This window comes from Xiphophorus maculatus, chromosome 13 (genome assembly GCF_002775205.1).
Source record: "Xiphophorus maculatus strain JP 163 A chromosome 13, X_maculatus-5.0-male, whole genome shotgun sequence".
Classification (NCBI taxonomy): Eukaryota; Metazoa; Chordata; class Actinopteri; order Cyprinodontiformes; family Poeciliidae; genus Xiphophorus; species Xiphophorus maculatus.
Window position 1 is genome coordinate 22,716,744 of NC_036455.1, and position 18,263 is coordinate 22,735,006.

Below are 18,263 nucleotides of genomic sequence, written 5' to 3' on the forward strand. Positions count from 1 at the left end.
GGATTACACTGAGATAACTGGGGTGTGTAATAGGGGTCAGAGCATGTAGGTTGAAAACAAGAGCAGAAACCCGACTTGAAGCTATTAAAGTTCTGAGTTCATATTGGTCGCAAGAGTAGCTGCATGCCACACGTGCTCGCTGTAATGATCAGATCAGCTGAGGCTGGATTTACATAGACGTCACCCTGGTTGGGCTCCTCCTTCTGCATCCTAGATAAACAGGTCTCACAAAGCATAAAGCTGTGTTTTAAATAAATGTTATAATCTGATCTTATGTTCAGGTTCCAGTTTATGCAACGATGCCTTCGTGCCCGTCTCCATCTGATCATATCCGTTAGTAAAATCACTTGTTTGTGTTTTTACAAATATAATAAAGCATTCGTTAATCTCAGGTTGTGTTTTTTAAAACCTGTGCTCTGTGTAGAATAGTTTTGCTCAGGTTAGACCAGTTAAATGATTTTTGATTTTGTACTAAAATTTATTAAAATAAATAAAGATTCTTTAAAACAAGTACATCTTGGCACAATATAGGAACCTTGAGTCTTGTACTAAGTTTGCACACAGCCATGGTTTATGGGCATTTTTCTGTACAGTACACTATGCGCAACACACGGAGGTGTCTATTTTAACTATCAGACTGGACTGCTCAGGGTCCAACTGAAATCACTGTTTCAATTTGTCCCTTCCTTGGTCCCTTTTCTCTGTAAATAATCTGTTTCATTCCTATGTACTAAAAGTATTGTGTGCCAGTTTATTATTTTCTTGTAGTTAAGTATTTTCATGAATCATAAAAGTAAATGATCTTAAAAGTTTTCAAATGTTATGTTTAACTAGCTATACTCCTCCATTTGGGGCAGCCACCAGACGTAACCTGCTCCTGGTTGATTTGATTTACTACTGTAGAGTCATATAACCACAATTTCTTATACAAATATGTGACGAGGTTATTGAAAGTCATATAACATTTCCCCTTTGATTATTGGAAATGATGCATTTTGTAGTATGAAGGTCCTAAAAATCTGACTCCATTTCATGACTGAGAAAGTTGGTAAAACAAAACAGCAAAAACTACAAGTGAATGAAATGGTGATGGGCATAATGATTTTAAAACACCTTAATTACTTTACAAGTCTTAGATCAATGGTTTAATGTTGTCAAACAATTCCTAATTGAAACCCATTTATGTATGTTTTCTTAATGAATATGCAAGACGACTTGGGACTCAAGCAGGTGGTATGTGTTTTATGGAGAAATCGCCGTGTTTAAGCATGTGCACATCTATGTGTGTGCGTGCATGCGTGCGTGCGTGCGGGGGTGCGCGTGTGTGTGTGAGGTGTCTGAGCTGAGATTGAGGAGGCGGTCAGGTATCACTTTGTTAGTGAGGGTGAGAATACTGCAAGCGACAGCAACACTTGGGTCAAATGAGATGAGAGTCTGTGGGCTGCAGGTGTGACATCCACAGGGTTTCTGAGGTTTTTAGGTTGCAACGCTGCTAATGGGAGAGTAACATTGATGTACAAGCACACGCATGAACATGAGCACGCTCATGAAGGGGTGCACACTTAAAGAAAAAAAAAACAGATGCCTCAGAAAGTGGCACTCACCATTTAACAGAGAGACACTGGTACCAACAAAATGACTTCTGATTACTCATGAACAGCAAAGCAAATGTAAAAAAAAAAAATTACATCTGCCATCCTCAAATCACAGACTGCCGGGCCTCTACATATGCTGTTTGCCTCATTCTGTGCTTCTAGTGGCTAGATGCTCTCTCTCTATCCTAAGAGTGTTCCTGTTAATGTCTGTCTTCTTCTCAGTAGCCCTGACACCAGCTTGATCGATACGACGGAGCCCTCGATCATCACTCTCCTGCTGCTGCAACTGTACTCAGCTACAGCGACACCAGGATCAGCACAATCTTCACACATGTGCCTATGCATGGATTAATGTTGTCAACCTACTGAAAGTCATTTAATTCACAAACAAAGCAAGGTTGTGTAATAGTTGCTTTTGAAATCAGAATTTCAAAATAACATAAAAGATGTATGGAGTGTGGCTGGAAGGGAAATTGCCTCCCCCAGTCTTTGTCGTGAGTGGGTGGAAGTTTCTATGTGCTAAGTCGTATTTCATGTAATCCTTTAAAAGAGCAGCTAAAATAGCTGGGAGATCTTAAACCTTTCGCAACAAAGATGTATTTAATTACTTTTGCATTTTTCTCTGCTTTAACACTTTTTGGCATGTATGCAGTATTCTTACTAAATTTAATATTGCTGTTGTCCAATCATGATATACATTTAGCTGCTTACACAACATTCTGAATATAAAATATATTGTCACATTCAACGTGTCTTTTCTGACAATGTAACCTGTAACTGTGAATTTCCTGTAAACTAATTTCAGAAAGACAAATTCCTACTGCATAATATCAATAATAACTATGATTTGAGAATTGCTATTGGAGTCTAGAAGGAGATGCTGAAGTGGTGGACAGGAGCAGAGAAAGCAGGGGGCGTGCAGAGTAGAGCAGGCAGAAATCTTTCATGCAAAAAAGGCCTTGAAGGATAAGTTGAGTTATGGGATTTTGAATAAGAGACAGACCAAGTCTGAGGCAGTTGCACTCTTATAGTAATTGTCTGAAGCTTGCAGTTGTTGCTCCATTATCCTCAGCAAAATAATGGTAAAATGGTACACACTAAAACCACTAATTAACTTATTAGTACTACATATTTTTCATCACTTACTTGTAATGGCACACTAAGTAGATTTTTAAAACTAAGTGCAACACGGACAAAATGTATGATTACATACAACGTTGAATGTCAAAATGGTTAAAGATGGGGTATTATGTAAAATAATTTTTTTCAGCTTTACATCATGTTTTAATGTTTTTCCCTCATTAAAACATACATGGAGTTTTGCTTTTATTCTTTTATGCATCTTTGGAGATTTTGCCCAACAGAGAACCTCTCCCCTCCTCCCCTACTCAGCTCCTCCAGACTTACGGCAGCAGAAAATATCAAACACCTGGTGGAAGTGTGCATCTACTGATCCTATCATACAAAATACTGCTCACTGCTCCAAATGGTTGTAAACGCCATAATGGAAGAACAATGTTGTGATGATGTGTGGAAAGAGCAGGAGCTTCTTAAAGAGACAGAAGCCAATTTTGAGGCATCCAATTGCAAAGTCAAATTTCTTTTCAGATATGTTTGATATTTACAGCAATTTTATAAAAACTATATGCAAAATAGTTACTTCATTTTGCTATTAAAAGGCGCTATGTGCATGGAAAATACATAACACCACCCATTAGGAAACTTTTAATGATTGAGAAAATATTAGAGCAGAAGTATCACAAATATATCTGAAAGTAGAGTGCAGCATTTGCATTATGCATAATGTCAACTTTAAAAAAGTTGACTTCATTTTAATAATAATAATAAATACATTTATATTCCCCTTTGTATATCAAATTAAAATATCAAAGGGCACATTCACACACTGATGGTGGTTTGTAGCCACAGCTGCACATTTTGACTGAAGCAAGACTGCAATTTTGCACCATTGGCCCTTCTGACCAACACCAGCAAGCAAGGCGGGTGAAGTGTCTTGCCAAGGGCACAAAAGACAAGGGCAGACGGGCCAGAAATCAAACCAGCAACCACTGATTGCAAGGCAAACTCCTACCACTATCGCCAATGTTGCTCCAAATAATTTTTATACTTCTACGTAGATAAGTATTCTAAGCTCAACTAAAGGCATAAAAGCTGGAAGCTGGAAGCATCTCAGCCTTGTGTGGCTAGTACATGGGATCAGGAGGCCTTCTCAAACACACATACACTCAAGCACAAGCAAACAATGCACGAAAAGCTTTTACCATCACAGCGAGGATAAATCTTAAATAGAGGGAAGAGAGTGTGCAGATCTGAATGATATCACTTTAGGCTTCATTCAGATGCAAGGATGGCTTGGAATCTGCAAACAAGATTCCAGTTTTGCAGAGCAGTGATCCATTCTTCTATTTGCTGTTATAGCATTTGCCCACTCCATATAACACAACAGGTTTTCTTCATTGGTAATAAATCACTGGATTCTCGCTTGAATTGTCTTACGTTACCTGAATATGTGCATGCTGAATGAACTCAATGGGTTATTGTAACAACAGCAGCTTCTACAATTGCTTCACATGCTGTGGAAACTGGTGTTTAACTTTAAAAGATAATGCATTAAATAATTACTTAAAAAGAATAATCTTATTGACTTACTGTAACTCCATAGAAGTTAGTTTCATTCATGACATCAAGCACCATTTTCCCCACTTCCCGATCGTCCACAGTGAAGTTGTGATACATATTTTGCCTTTCTTTTGTCCGGAGCAGTTCCCTTACTCGGTTCAAGGTCTTTGCAATTACCCAGATCCCGTCATAGGCAAAGCCGTGAAACTTGCTTGCCTCCACACCTTTCTGCTGGAGCTCCCTGTAATACTCCTTTTCATATTCCTTTGGGGTCTGAAAGGCAAGTAGAAGAGGCAACATAAAGCTGAGAATATGTTGATTCATCTTCTTACTTTTTATCATCTCAGCAGCTGGAACCATTACAGTGGTATTTCTAAGGTATTTTAACTGCGAGAGGATGGATTTATTTTTTTATTTTTTATATTTGTTCTGTTGTACTTTTAGTTTAAGAAAAACAGACATATTTACCTGAATAAAAATTTAAAACAAAAACACTTTTCAAACATATGCAAAGTTGTTGGGGAAAAAAAAGTTAGAAAATGTATCTATAGCATTTTCAAAAGGATCAGAATCACTCATTTAAAAAAACAAAAATGTCAGACTGCATTTACAAGGGAACATAATTAAAATGCTAAAATCAGGAAATAGCAAGTAGTAGGGACAGAGCTCTAAGGTATAAACAAACTGACATTTCAATTTGGAAATTAAAATATCCACTTTGGGGATTCAGTCCCAATGAGTGTACTTCACTAGCCTTCCTTCCTTGTCACCAATTATGTTTAGATGCAACAATGTGGTGTAGAAACTCCAGTTAAGGGTTGCCGTGGGATGGTGGATTTAGCAACAACTTTAGGTTGAAAATGAGTTAACACCAAGGTTAGGAGACTTTTAGTATCTCAGGGTCGTGTTCACTAGTGAAGGCAGATGGAGCAGGAGATCATAGGCAGATTGGGGCTGCATATTCAGCGATGCAGACGTTGGACCAGTCTGTTGCTGTTATTAGAGAGCCAAGTTAATTTCCCTGTCGATCTATGTTCCCATGCTCAACTGTGGCCATGAGCTGTAAGTAATAATTGAGAGAATGAGATCTGGAATACAAGCAGCTAAAATAAACTGACCAGTCTATGTTGGGTGAGTTTGATAGAGAATCTGAAGCAGCTAATTAGGGTGATTTAAGTATTTGGGAAGTATGCAATCAACAAGTCTTCCAAGGGAGGTGTCTTTGGGCATTTCTCTCTGGAAGGAGGTCTCAGGACAGACAGAGATTATATTTCATTGTTTGCTAGAGAATATCTCCCTAAACAAGAGTAAGCAGCTGAGGGAAGGAGGAGGTCTGGGAATCTTTGGTAAAGACATCACCCTTGAAACCTTGTCTTGGACAACAGATGGAAAAATTGATTTAGGAAAAGTTTTTTTAGATCGAGTAAACTGACAATAAAACATCTGTATACATCATGTCAGGAGTTGGACAGGGGTGTTCTTTGCTTAGGAGTGCTAACACTTTAATTATCAACCTATTTTTAGCCTATAATTTTCTTCCAGATTCCAAAATAACCATTCCCTTGTTTCAGGCATTTACTGTCTTCTTCACCAACTCTGAATTTCAAAGAAAGCCTTTAGATTGCATCAGCTGGTGTAACTCACCCTGCCAGAGATGCCCTTCACTGGCCGAGAACTGAGCGGTTCAAAGTCCACACTGATGTATCCCTCCATGGCTGTTAGGAGCTTCCTGGAAGTGCAGTTGGTGTTGTTCGCCTGCTCCCACCAGTTTCGTTGATACCAGCCTGGGATGATCCACTGGTATTTGCTGCCATACATGTTCAAGTTATATGCCTGGAAAAATGAACAAAAATGAAAACAAAAACTGACATTAAATTTATGTTTAACAAGCTGTCTTTATGTTTTCTGTTAATAGTGGTTAATTCAACAGAACTTTTTCTGTTATATCTTGCTGTGATTTTTAAGTATAAACCGGAAAACATTAGAAAATTTGCCAGAGATAAACAGCATTTAACTGACAAGTAATTCCTGAAGGTCACTGCCAGGAGATGGTTAAAGACTCAAAATTCCCCATTCTGACCAATGTCACATTAAATTATTTTGTGTGTTTGACCCTGCAGAAAACTGTGAGGTTTAATCCACAACCTTTCCATAAATTAAACTGTACCCTCCACCCCCAAATTTTACCCAGTATCTTTATAAGTAGGATATTTTGATGAAAAAATGCTACACCAATACACAAAAATAATAGATTTTATGTATTTAATAAATATGTTTACAGGTAGCTAACTGTGCATAGATGACTTACACAACAGAAGACTTTAGAGGCCCAATGCTCATCAAACTGCCCAATGATGATTCTCACGTCATTGTCCTGAAGAGACAAAAAAAACAGATTTTGAGAAACACCATTATTATTTTAGCTACACAAATTGGTTTCAGTCATGGAATATGAGTTCAGCACCCTTTATTCTTCTGTCACTTGAAAGTCTTTTGCTGAGATAAGTATAGACACAACATTGATCAAACAGAAGAACACATGGGAATAAAGGGAAGAGCAGTAAATATATTAACTGTATAACCAGAGAATGATATCAAAACAGTAGGCAAGTTTGTTGAAGTTAGACTAGCACATTAGCAAGCTACTCCATTTGAAATAAAGCAAGACAAGCTGTGTGAATCATAATCAAATGTTTGGCACATTGGATATTGAAATTTTATGACCATTTATCTCCATAGTTAATAGAAAATACAATGAAAAATAACATGATATTCCATGATTAAATACATACAATACAAACTGCTGAAAAGGCAAGTTGACAGTTTCAGATCAGTATTTATTTTATGAAGTCAATGTCAGATTAAAGCAGCTTTTTTTCAACTTCAATTCTCAGGGTTCAATACCTGTGATGTTTTAGGCGTTTCCTTTTGACCACACACCTGTCTTAAATAAGTAGGCAATTAAGAAGCTTATGCAGCACTTAATGGCACACAGAGGAGATCATCATTTGACGCAGGTGTTCTGGAACAGGGACACATCTAAAATATGCAGGGCAGTGGTCCATAAAGACCAAAACTGAGAAACACTGCATTAAAATGTTCTAAATAGAACATCTCATGTGCTTTTCTTCGCTTCACTACATCCACCTCATCAGAGGATTTAAAGTGTGATTGATCTGAATGAGTTTATTAGCCAAGAAAATAAATCCATATCAACTTGCACACTTGATTAATAAAAGAGATGGTTGCTGTGCATTGAATTACTCAAACCAGGCTTCAGAAAAAAAAAGTTGCTCAGGGATTCAGAGCACAACATGACTTTGTGAATGACTCTGTAAATGATTTAGATTCCCAGGTGGAAATTCAGCTTGTTCCAGGTTGGTACAAAAAGATTTCAGTGATCACACGCTCATGTACACCACATATATATGCTCACAAAATCTTGATCAGATGCCATCAAAATGCCAGCATATAATCCAGAATTGCACAACACTGATGCTGACAGATTTGATGAATGTAAATCTGTATAAGGATGGATGAGATGTGCCAGAGGTCCATTACAGAGCCATATTCAATCCTAACACTGCAGATAGTGACAAAGCTTTCATTAAGTGATTGAACTCTGAAGGCTGAAATTAAACATTTATATTAGAAAATATTTCAAAGGAATGACATTCCTACAATACTGTTTGACCTATTTGGAGATATCGTAAGTTACCTATTCTAATAAAAGAAAAAAAATATTTTAAAAAGAAAGTTAAAATAATCTTTTTGACTTCATCAAATACAAAAACAAAAACGGAAATTTGAAAAATTATGTAGAAGTAGCTTTAGAAGTAAAAAGGGACATCAAGACTTCAAACTCAGTGAACCTATGACATCCTCCTGTTAGTCTGGATAAAGGGAAACAATTACAAATACAGTTCATTAAGTTATCCCTTAGGCTGTGGTCCACCATATGTTGAGCATCCTGAGATCAGAGGGGGCAACTAATCACTGTCATCTTAATTCCAACACATCTCTAGTGGTTACTCATTGGAGCCAAAACAAGTCTTCCAGGCTCCATCTTTCACAACACTTAACATATTTGTACAATTGGACAAGACCAGGCAACTTTGTAAATCCCCAAGTTGTGATTTTGTGCTACTTTGCACATGTTTGTAAATGTGTGGTAAAGACATGCCAGTAGCAACTCAACGGTGCTGCTCTTCCCTCAAGGAAAGGCACTTAATCCAAATGACTCCAATGATAGCCAGGAGCCACAGTCTGAGTGAAAACCCAAGCATGCCTGGTAACACATAGAAAAGGTTGTATAGTTGCAGGCAAGGGCAAGAGTGAGTGTGTTGTGCTAGAGCATAACATAGAGACTCAGGCACTGAAGAGGCCCAAATAAGCCCCATTGCTCAAGCTTTTATGTAACTGTAACAATTACTGTTCTCAGAGAGGGTGGAGTTAAGGACAACTTTGGCTGCTTCATCCTTGACAGGGTTATTTGTATCATTATAATTGTGATTAATATATTTTAGTGAGTTGAGCGATATTTTACCTCTTGTACACAATCAAGTATATTTACGGCTTATTAAGCACAAACATAAATGTGATATTGATGGTTTCTTGTGAGATTGGGGAAAAGTCCATTTAGGCTTTGTTGTTTCTACAAACAATATGGACCCCATCACCATGATAACTATGGCCTGATGAGCAGAAACTGTCAAACACTTACTCTTTGAGGATGGTCTTATGTGTACATTAACTGTTAAACGATTATGTGCAATTATGACAAACTATTTGAGCAGTTGCTCATACAGGCAAATCTCAGCTGAAATATTAACATCAGCTCAAACCTGTAGAGGCGTATAAAACTAGAACACAGAGTCGATTGGTCCTTCAAGCTGTTCATTGCTCTCAGAGTGAGACTCTTGCTCTGGCTTTGTGCTATTTGGGGATTTGAAGTAGCAGAAGTGCTTTAGAATTTTTATTGGTATCAATAAAATACTTTACAAAATGGTTAAACCTATAATGATTGTGCAAGAATGTAAGGTATTTATCCTGAGCTGATTCTAAGCCGCTCTACATCCACCGGACCGCCAACAAATATTGCACAGTACTGTGTTGACTTCAACACAATGCAGTCCCATAAACTGAATGGTTCCCTTTACACAATTTATGCATTTACACATACACTAAGGTAAAGATTGATGTCTTTCTATGAAATCGTGTGATAAAAATTTACTTGTGAAATTAAGAAATGTTAAGAGATCTTGGGGTGTATTTACAAAAGGAAAGTGCTTTGGTTTGCTTGTGTAGTCCAGAACAAAAGAGGACTTTTTTTTGCCGTAGTTTGCGTTCACGTTGTGCTTCTTTGCAACCAGACTCTAATTTGTTTAAAAAAAACACAAAAACACAAAAAAACTGTGACCGAAGATGACAATCATTGCTTCCATTGGACAGAAATGAAGGGGACAGGACAGATCACAGAACCGAAAAAAATGGGCCAGACGCAAATACAATGTAGCACAGAAGCTGAAATTAGGCATATTCCTAGAGCGATGGAGGCCAATATGTATTGGCCATGCTAGCAAAGATCCATGAGACAAGCAACCCTGCACTCATACATATTCCTTTCTATAGTTCATAATAAACAGACAGAAACCAGAGTGTAGGGGGTTAACCCAAACAGGGAAAGGGAGAACATTCAACCCTAGAGAGATTCCTGAACAGTTGAAATCTGAAACCTTCTTGGTCTGCAGTTGCAATGGATGGCAGTATCTGATTTTTACTAATAATATAAATAACTAAGGTGTAATAAAAATACCTTGTTTTATATTTAAATATATTTTTTCCACATGTACGTTCCCATTAAAGGGAAACTGCCCGAGTAGTCTGCAGTCACAAAAAAACATGAGCAACTCAGCACAGATATTTTACAGACAAATTTATGAATAATAAACTAAAATTAAAAATAGACTATTCAGGTCTCAAATGAAGGCCTTTTTTGTTCTACCAGTGTTTTGTGTTTTAATCCTTCTTCAAAATGTAAGACAAGAAACAAGAGAAAAAATGTAAAAACACACAAACTGAACAAAAATAAACATGGTGGGAAGCTACAATTTTCTGCCAAAGCCTTCCCTGTCTGCAATTTGAATATTTCAGCTGAAACATTACAGAGTGAGAGAGCTCTATTTGTGGATCGCTCTGTGATGCTGAGAGCCTCGTATGCATCCTAACACACACACAAAAAAAAAAACCTTATCATATTATGTTGCTGTGATGGAGACAGTAAAACACTGTTACATGCTGAGTGGGAATCCGACTTTCAAAGTGTCAGAGGATCACGCCCACTCCTTACAAATGTTCTGCAAAGATTCTGAGGCAATACCATGATTTGCATATCTTCAGTTAGCTCAAATCCGTTGATGTCAGCTTAGAATGTCATACCTTAACATGCAGATTACATTTTTATTTTAGGAAAGACAGCTCATCATTCTGTTTCTTCTCTGCCTCATGGACTACTCATTGCTTCTTCATATGTCTTTTAAATTATGTAACATGTCATCTACCAAGGTATAGTATGAAAAGAGAAAATATGTTTCCTACTAATTACATTTCTCATTTAGCTTGTATTTTTCTCACTGCTTTAAAATTTTAACAGTTTTGACATGAGATGATAAAACTGTGTGCTTATTTGTTTAGACAAGTATTCTATATGTTATCAATTTATCTCTGCAGCATCATGAAAACTACAGTGAATGCTCAATATTTTACTCTTATAAAAAGCATGGAGAGTAAGAGGCTCATTTAGATCCAAGCCTTCTTTTTAATATAAAGTCATATAGCCTGAACCAAACATTACTTTGAATCTTTCATCCCCACAAACCCATTGCTCTGATGCTAAAGTTAGCTGATCTTGGACAACATTTTGATTACTTTATACAAAATTAACTATGACTATTGCCAAAAATAAACAGAATTTTCAAAATAATAGGTTATTCTTATGGAATAGTGACATTATTAAAAAAATTCCAAACTGTTGTTATACTACTCTGCATCATTAAATGCCATTTGCAGCTGAATTTACTTTTTTGCATACATGAGACAAAACAATTGATCGTGAGGGTTATCCATTTTATTTCTTTTTGGCTAAAACAATCGCAAATTAACCAGTTTAGGGTTCGATACTGCATATTGAGTGAAAGTGAAATCTTTTTAATCAAAATGTACTAAAATATCTGATGTTATTACAAATCTGAATGGTAAAGTGAGCATGTGCATGCTTATTATCTCAATATAATATGAAAAGTTTTACAACATAAAAAATTTACTAACTTAGGTCTTTATTTTTAGTGTATCTGTAACATAAAAGGTCTTGCTTACCTTCAGTTTTTTGACATTGACACATGGATCATTGGAAAAACTTTCTGTATCTGCAATGTGGATGTTTGCTTTCTCCAGTTCATAGGTCAGATCATTCCTCACCTGTGGGAACATAAAGAAAGAAGCGATCATTCACAATCTAAGATCTCTGCACACAGTCACTGCTGAAGTCTTTCTATATTATTCATCCTGGCCCCTTGCATGTCCTGGAGGAAGCTGCCAGGAGTGACATGAACTAAGAAAGAGAGATTCCCTGAGAGACATGGCTACTCCAGGTGGGAATCATAGAAGCTGCATAAAAGATGAATATGGTATGATAGCCTGTACTTGATTTGGGGAATATTGTGGTTCACTTCAACAAAATACAAAACATGTGGAGTTTTAAATGTGAATTTCTACATTAAATTTAGTTCACAGAAGAACCCAGCAGTGGAATTTCTTTTGATTGAATTGACATTCTTTCATCTGGAAGTTGAATATTTCAATAAACATTCAAAAACGTAACTCAGTGGAAGTGTTGCTTTGATAAAGAAATCACTAACTAATGCTCCCTGGAACTGCTTTTGTGTAGATGTCAATACAATATAAACTTAGACATATCACATACTATCCAGGTTTGCAGAAATAATAATAATTAAAAAAAATCATGTAACATTAGCATGCAGAGCTCCTTCTAGGAAACGCTTCACTGATTTACCTGCTGTGTCTCACTCAATCATTCTTGAGATTTCTTACTTTTAGAGAATTACAGCAAAAAGTTTGGGTTAGATTTTGTAGACATTTTTTGTGCTCTCCAGTTGCAGTTCAGTTAAAACTTTAAGGTTTGGCTCCAGGCAGTTTAGGAGTTTTCAACTGACCTGGACAGAGCACCCTACTCCTCAGGCCAGAGTTGCATACACCTTGCACATTTGTTGCATTTTATAACATTAACACACATAACACAGTATTCATCCCAAACAAATACAGGAATATTTGTGGTGGTTATGGTCTACAAAGTTGAAAAGGTATAAATACTTTTGTGTAGAGGGGTAAAAAAACAAGTAAAGTAAACAAGTAAATGAAAACAATAAGTAAGAAAATAGGCACCCCAACAGAATTTTTCTTTTTGTATCTTGAACTTCTTGTTGCAATAAGTTCTTTGGTGTTTTCAATTATTCCGTGCAATATATTGCACACCATTTGTTTGTGTTATTGTTTGTGCAATAACACAAACAAAATTAACCAATAGGTTCAGTGCATTTGAATGTGCACAGAAGTGAAAAACAATCATCATTTTAACTATTAAACAAAATTTAAACAAAATAGAATTCAAATATGTGATTTTTATTACTTTTTATAGCTTTCTGAGGTTATTGTGTTCATAGTGTAATGCAAAATATTATAAAATGGCAGAAATCCAGCCTGATACACTGAAATGCTGCCTTCATTTTGTCACTATTGGTTAGAAAATACAACCCGTATATTACAGGAAGACATAAAGTTTGGTGTCTTTTTGGTGTTGATTCTAGTTTCACTTTTCACATTATGAACTGTGTGCATTTTCAAGAAGAATGCGTATTTGATGTTTTATAGACTGAGACATGAAAGAACAAATGTGAACATTATTTTCTTAGTTGCTTCTCCTGGCTGGTTGATATATCTGCTGCCCCTGCATGTCTATATTGATGAATTAACTCAGTTGAATGGAGAGTAATGGAAGAGAATAAAGCAGAAGTCCCACTGGGATGGCAGACCGGCTGTGCTAGAACCTAAACAGCTACTGTACTATTATTTTATGACTTGTGCACGGGAAATATTTTGAGATGTTAACTAATAGCAGTGATGTTATTGCATGCTAATAGCCAATCATGACCACTACTCCACAAAAATACAGTAGTGAAAGAGTTTGCAGACATCCTTCATGTCTTCAAATTTCATAACTAGTGAAAATTTGTTTTTTCAGACCCTGAAAAACCATTAGGTAAAACTCTGGCATGCAGGAACTGATTAGCTGAAGGATGATGCATCCATCATTTGAGGAAATGGCATAATTTTCCCAGACATGTTTCATTGTTTTGTCAGCTTTTATCCTTTTGTTGTTGTCTCGGTTTTATCTCAGGAATGTAAATTACATTTGAAGACCTCTGTTTTGTTCAGCAGCCTCACTGACTTCGTTCACTGTGTCTTGAATCAGATTTCTCTGATTTCCTTAGGCCATGCCCTGCAGCTATAATCAGTCTGCTCCCACCCAGGAGCTTGGCACTCGGGACAGGCTGAAAAATCAGAAGGTATTTGTTCTCAAATGTGCTTGCCAAGCACAGCTGGCAATGACAGTGCAGCACAGCTAACGGATGAAGGTCCTGTTTGATTGCTCTATATCTGTCCATGTTCTGTACTTCACTCACATATCTGTGTGTCCTAAATTGCTCTGGATACACTTTTAATGAACAAGAAAAAAAAACTGTATGCACACACTGAAGTGCAGAAGTATTTATACCCAATTACCTTTCACATTTTCTTTTGTTTTTAAACCACTTGTTACAAATTATTTTACAATGTACAGAATACATGTTTCTTCTTTCCATTTTTTTCTCCTCCTTCTTTTGGGGTGTTTCTCTACCAGGTTTTAAAAACATAGACTAAATTGTAAGGTAAACAAAATAAGAATAAGGTTTCTGAAGGTCTTAAGGAAAGAGGAAAGAAAGGACCAAATGAACACCTTTTTTTTAGAATGAGGATTAATAACTTATCTTTAGATACCAATAGAACATTTTCTGATAAAATTTTATCTGTAATTTCCGAGGAAAAAAAGTAGCGTCTTTTCTTTATACACAACACCGACATTCTTTTAAAAAAATGACATTAGGATGTAAAAGTACAAAAGGCTAACACAATGCTATCATTACAATTACCATCACTATTGGTAAGTGTTTCAATGTTGTACATTTAAATAGGTTCCTGAATTAGTACCAATAAGTCTACAGAATCTCCACTTTATTTCCCTCATGGATCTTGATGACTGTATCAAAATCGCGTCCTGTTGTGGTGCCCTGGAGAGATATCCAAATCACCCTGAACATCACTCACTCTTGTACAGATATTACCACCACTGTAGCGTGCCGAGCTGAAACAACAGGAAGGCCAGAGTGGATCAATATAACCTGGTTTTGCTCTTGAGAAACAGTTTGTTTGGTGCTATAGACAAGCTATGACATCCTGTTGTGTTATTATAAGTGTTGTTCTGATGCGCCTGGCTGAAGTTCAGCTAAAAGGAAAACATGTTTAGAAAAGGGAGGAATGGCAGCGGGTCAGCCAAATGTTTATTAAGGTGCACTGGAGCAACACACAGATGGTCAGAATATTCAAAAACAACCACACTCAGTCAGACATGCAGAGGAAAAGGAAACCACTAAGAGATGTGAATTTCGAGAAATAATTTCTTTTGGATTGTTTTGTTTTGCTTCTGCTGTTAATTCAGACAACAACCACCACATCTGTGTTTTCCTGAATGCCGCGCTTTGCATAAACTGAGAGGGGACAGATGGCTTAAAAGCTGGTTATCAGAACAAATGGGCAGTTTCCTGTGTAATAATAAACATCCACCGTTGTCTGGGGCAGTCTGGGAATTCACGGCATCAAATACTGAACAGGAATAATCCTATGTCCCTTCTGAGCAGGCCATCATGTAGAAAAGCAAGTAAAATTTGTCTCAGAAAAGGGTTACTGGACACACCAAAGGTGCCATGGCAAAAACGAAGGACCAGTCTTCATCAGGTGGAAAAATGATCAGTGGTTTTAGCCTACAGAGTATTTCCCCATTTCAACAGCCTAGTTATGTATGGCGTGAGTCTCAGAAAAACCAGCAGTATGAAGTGTGCAACGTGCAAGCACATTCATTTTCACGTTTGCCTGAACCAAACTCATGCTGTAGCATTTATTGCAATAGTGTACAAAAAAACACACATTAAAGTAACACTAATGAGGTCAAACTGTGTAGTCAGAGTGAAAAATGAGGACTATAATTCTTTCTGGACTGTGTATGTAAATATTGGGTTTCAACTGTAGGTATTTAAACCAACTTATGCCATGTAAATATGTTTTCTCTGACTAAATCATTAGTTTTAGAATTTGTTGACAATATTATAAATGTTCTATGTAATTTATAAAAAATGTCATAGTGTTGTGTCCTTGCTGCATTGTACTGTACACGTATAAATTGCTGTGCTCATTCAACAAACTGTACAGCCAGTCTGGAGCTTATATAAACTAGCATGACACATTGTTGCTCAAATTGCCTGCTCTTATGATCGCCTTCTTTTACTGATGTCATGAATGACTAATTGTAGAGACAGGTTCACGGAGCAATGCACGGTTATTTATAAAGGAATGACAATTTAGTCAACTTTTGAGAAAAGAAAGACAGGAACTGCAATAGAGTGGGTGCTGAGACAGTAATTTCTGCTACATTTATCAGCGATCACAGTATAATTAAACACTCGAGCGCAGAGGGAGTCAGGCAGAGGATAGAGTCCTAATCCTACTCTCAGTCAGGTCTGTCATCTGACTGACTGATGATTGCTGCTGTGTTCCTGGACGAGCCCTGTTTGTCTGGCAATTTCAATAATGTTGATTGCTGTGTGTCTTTTAGAGAATGTGTGTTGTGTGAATAGGCATTTTAATACCTTCAAATACCTAGCCCTTACTCATACTCATCTCCAGCTGCAACAAACCACAAATGCCCCATTAAGGGAACATTAGTGTCCATGTATAAACATGATGTGTGTATAAAGTGTGTGTTTCAGTGTGGCCTAAGAATAGAAATAGACTTTAGCTTACAGGTTACATTCCCAGGGGACACCAGACTGTAGGTGTTTGTGCAGGATGGGCAAGCCACAGACTTAGTCCTTAACAAGCATTATATAACATTAACCTTGGGAGGGGGACACAGAATGGAAGCGACAGAGGAATGCTGTGCAAAAGTCTTGAACCACTCTTAATTTCTTTGAAATGTGCCTCCAATGAGCATGGCCTTTTTTATAAACAATAATAGAAGTCTCAGTCACGATTTTTTTCAAGCGTATGAATGTCGTTCACAATTTTTCTACCTTTTACTAATTTAGAGTCCAGTGCTGAATAAAGTAAGAAAAATACCTGCTGAGGTACCGCTGTTCAAAACCAGTTCTTTGCACTTTAAAAAAAATTTTTTATTTTTTTTTTAGCAGAATTGTCCAATATTTTATTTTATATTTTTTTTATTGGATTACTCAATTAATCATCTGAATAAATTATAAATTATTTGGTTACTAAAATAATCGTTTACAAGGGCCCTAAATATTTAATTTGTTCATTGAATACCGTCCTCAAAATGTCCTCAAAACGCTTACATCTAAGTCCAGGGGTTTGTGAGGATGCCTGTGTCATCATGACAGCTAAGAGGTTAAACTAACTCTATTATCAAACAGGCTACTGTATTTCAGTACAAAAGATACATTTATTAGTGCAACCGTATTCCTTAACAGTACATAATAAGAACAATAAGTCACACTTTGAGCCTTTATAAGGATGCTCTTCCTGACTCAACAGTGAATAAATAGTTCAAACCGCAAATCCCCTCATATGTTTTCTCACATTATAGAAAAAATATAGAAATTGCCTATTTCTAATTCAAAAATGAGTGTATCCAGCATCTGCAGTACCATATCCAATATAATTTAAAAATGCCTTGTTAGACAAAGTGGAAGACAGCTTAGCTCTTTGGAAAAATCACAGTGTTGATGACAAAATACTGTTTGATGTCTATCAGACTCTGTTAGCTTTAGTGTTTTTATTAATTAAACCAAGAAACTAGTAAAAATTCCTAAAGATCCGATTTAAAATTGGTTGTTTTCCATTCATTGAGTCCCTATGTTAGGTGGCTTTATTTAGTGGGAAGACTTTACAAAAACTATTTCAGAGGCTCAGAAACATCAAATTAAGAAAAAAAAAACAAGGGCTTCCCTGGAAATGAGTAAATATGCAAATCACATCCAAAGATAAAATATAATAGTACACAAATTGTTCAAGACAATTTAAAATAACTGAAAATCTTAATGAACTGGCTGACAGATCACCTGGTTTTAGATATCAGCTGTCAATACTTAGGATTATAAGTATAAATTAAGAAAAAAAATAGAAGTATTACCAAGACTGGTACTGACTTGCAGTAAAATATCTACATGTTTTGTTATTCCATCTACTTAAAATAAATTCAGTGATAAGAAACAAATGCCAGCTTTGAAAGATAAAGCAACATTAAAACTTTTATTCTGGAAAGGCACCATTCTAAAACATGGTCAGGAAACTGACAATATCATTATTTTATTTTTCTAGGCAGGTTTTACAAATCTATACTGTTTAGCTGTTAAATTACATATTTCTGTGCCAATTTTCATATATTTATTATTTTTCTACAGAATATAATAGCTGAGGGAATATTCTCCATCGGTGGTAATTTAGTATTTTTCCTTTTTTTGTAGTGTCGTCATTCTGTGTGTCTGAACTGAAGAAAACGGGATACATCTTATACTCAGAGTTAGATTGCTATAACTACGGCTATGAACAATATCCACATTAGCTTTCAGTATACAATGTGATGAATACAAATTAAATAATTTGAACAACATATTAAGGAAAGAT

The 18,263-nt window shown here is 36.4% G+C and overlaps 1 protein-coding gene across 1 annotated transcript in view; it reads right to left on the reverse strand.

Moving 5' to 3' along the window:
• The window catches only part of gabbr2 (gamma-aminobutyric acid type B receptor subunit 2), a 184,787-nt gene that overhangs the window by 72,619 nt on the left and 93,905 nt on the right, over positions 1–18,263 (reverse strand). The window contains exons 4-7 of the mRNA XM_023344732.1: positions 11,610–11,711; positions 6,544–6,609; positions 5,880–6,068; positions 4,266–4,508 (exon numbers count right to left, since the gene is read on the reverse strand). Coding sequence (XP_023200500.1) covers positions 4,266–4,508; positions 5,880–6,068; positions 6,544–6,609; positions 11,610–11,711 — 600 coding nt within the window. The remainder of the gene's footprint in view (positions 1–4,265; positions 4,509–5,879; positions 6,069–6,543; positions 6,610–11,609; positions 11,712–18,263) is intronic.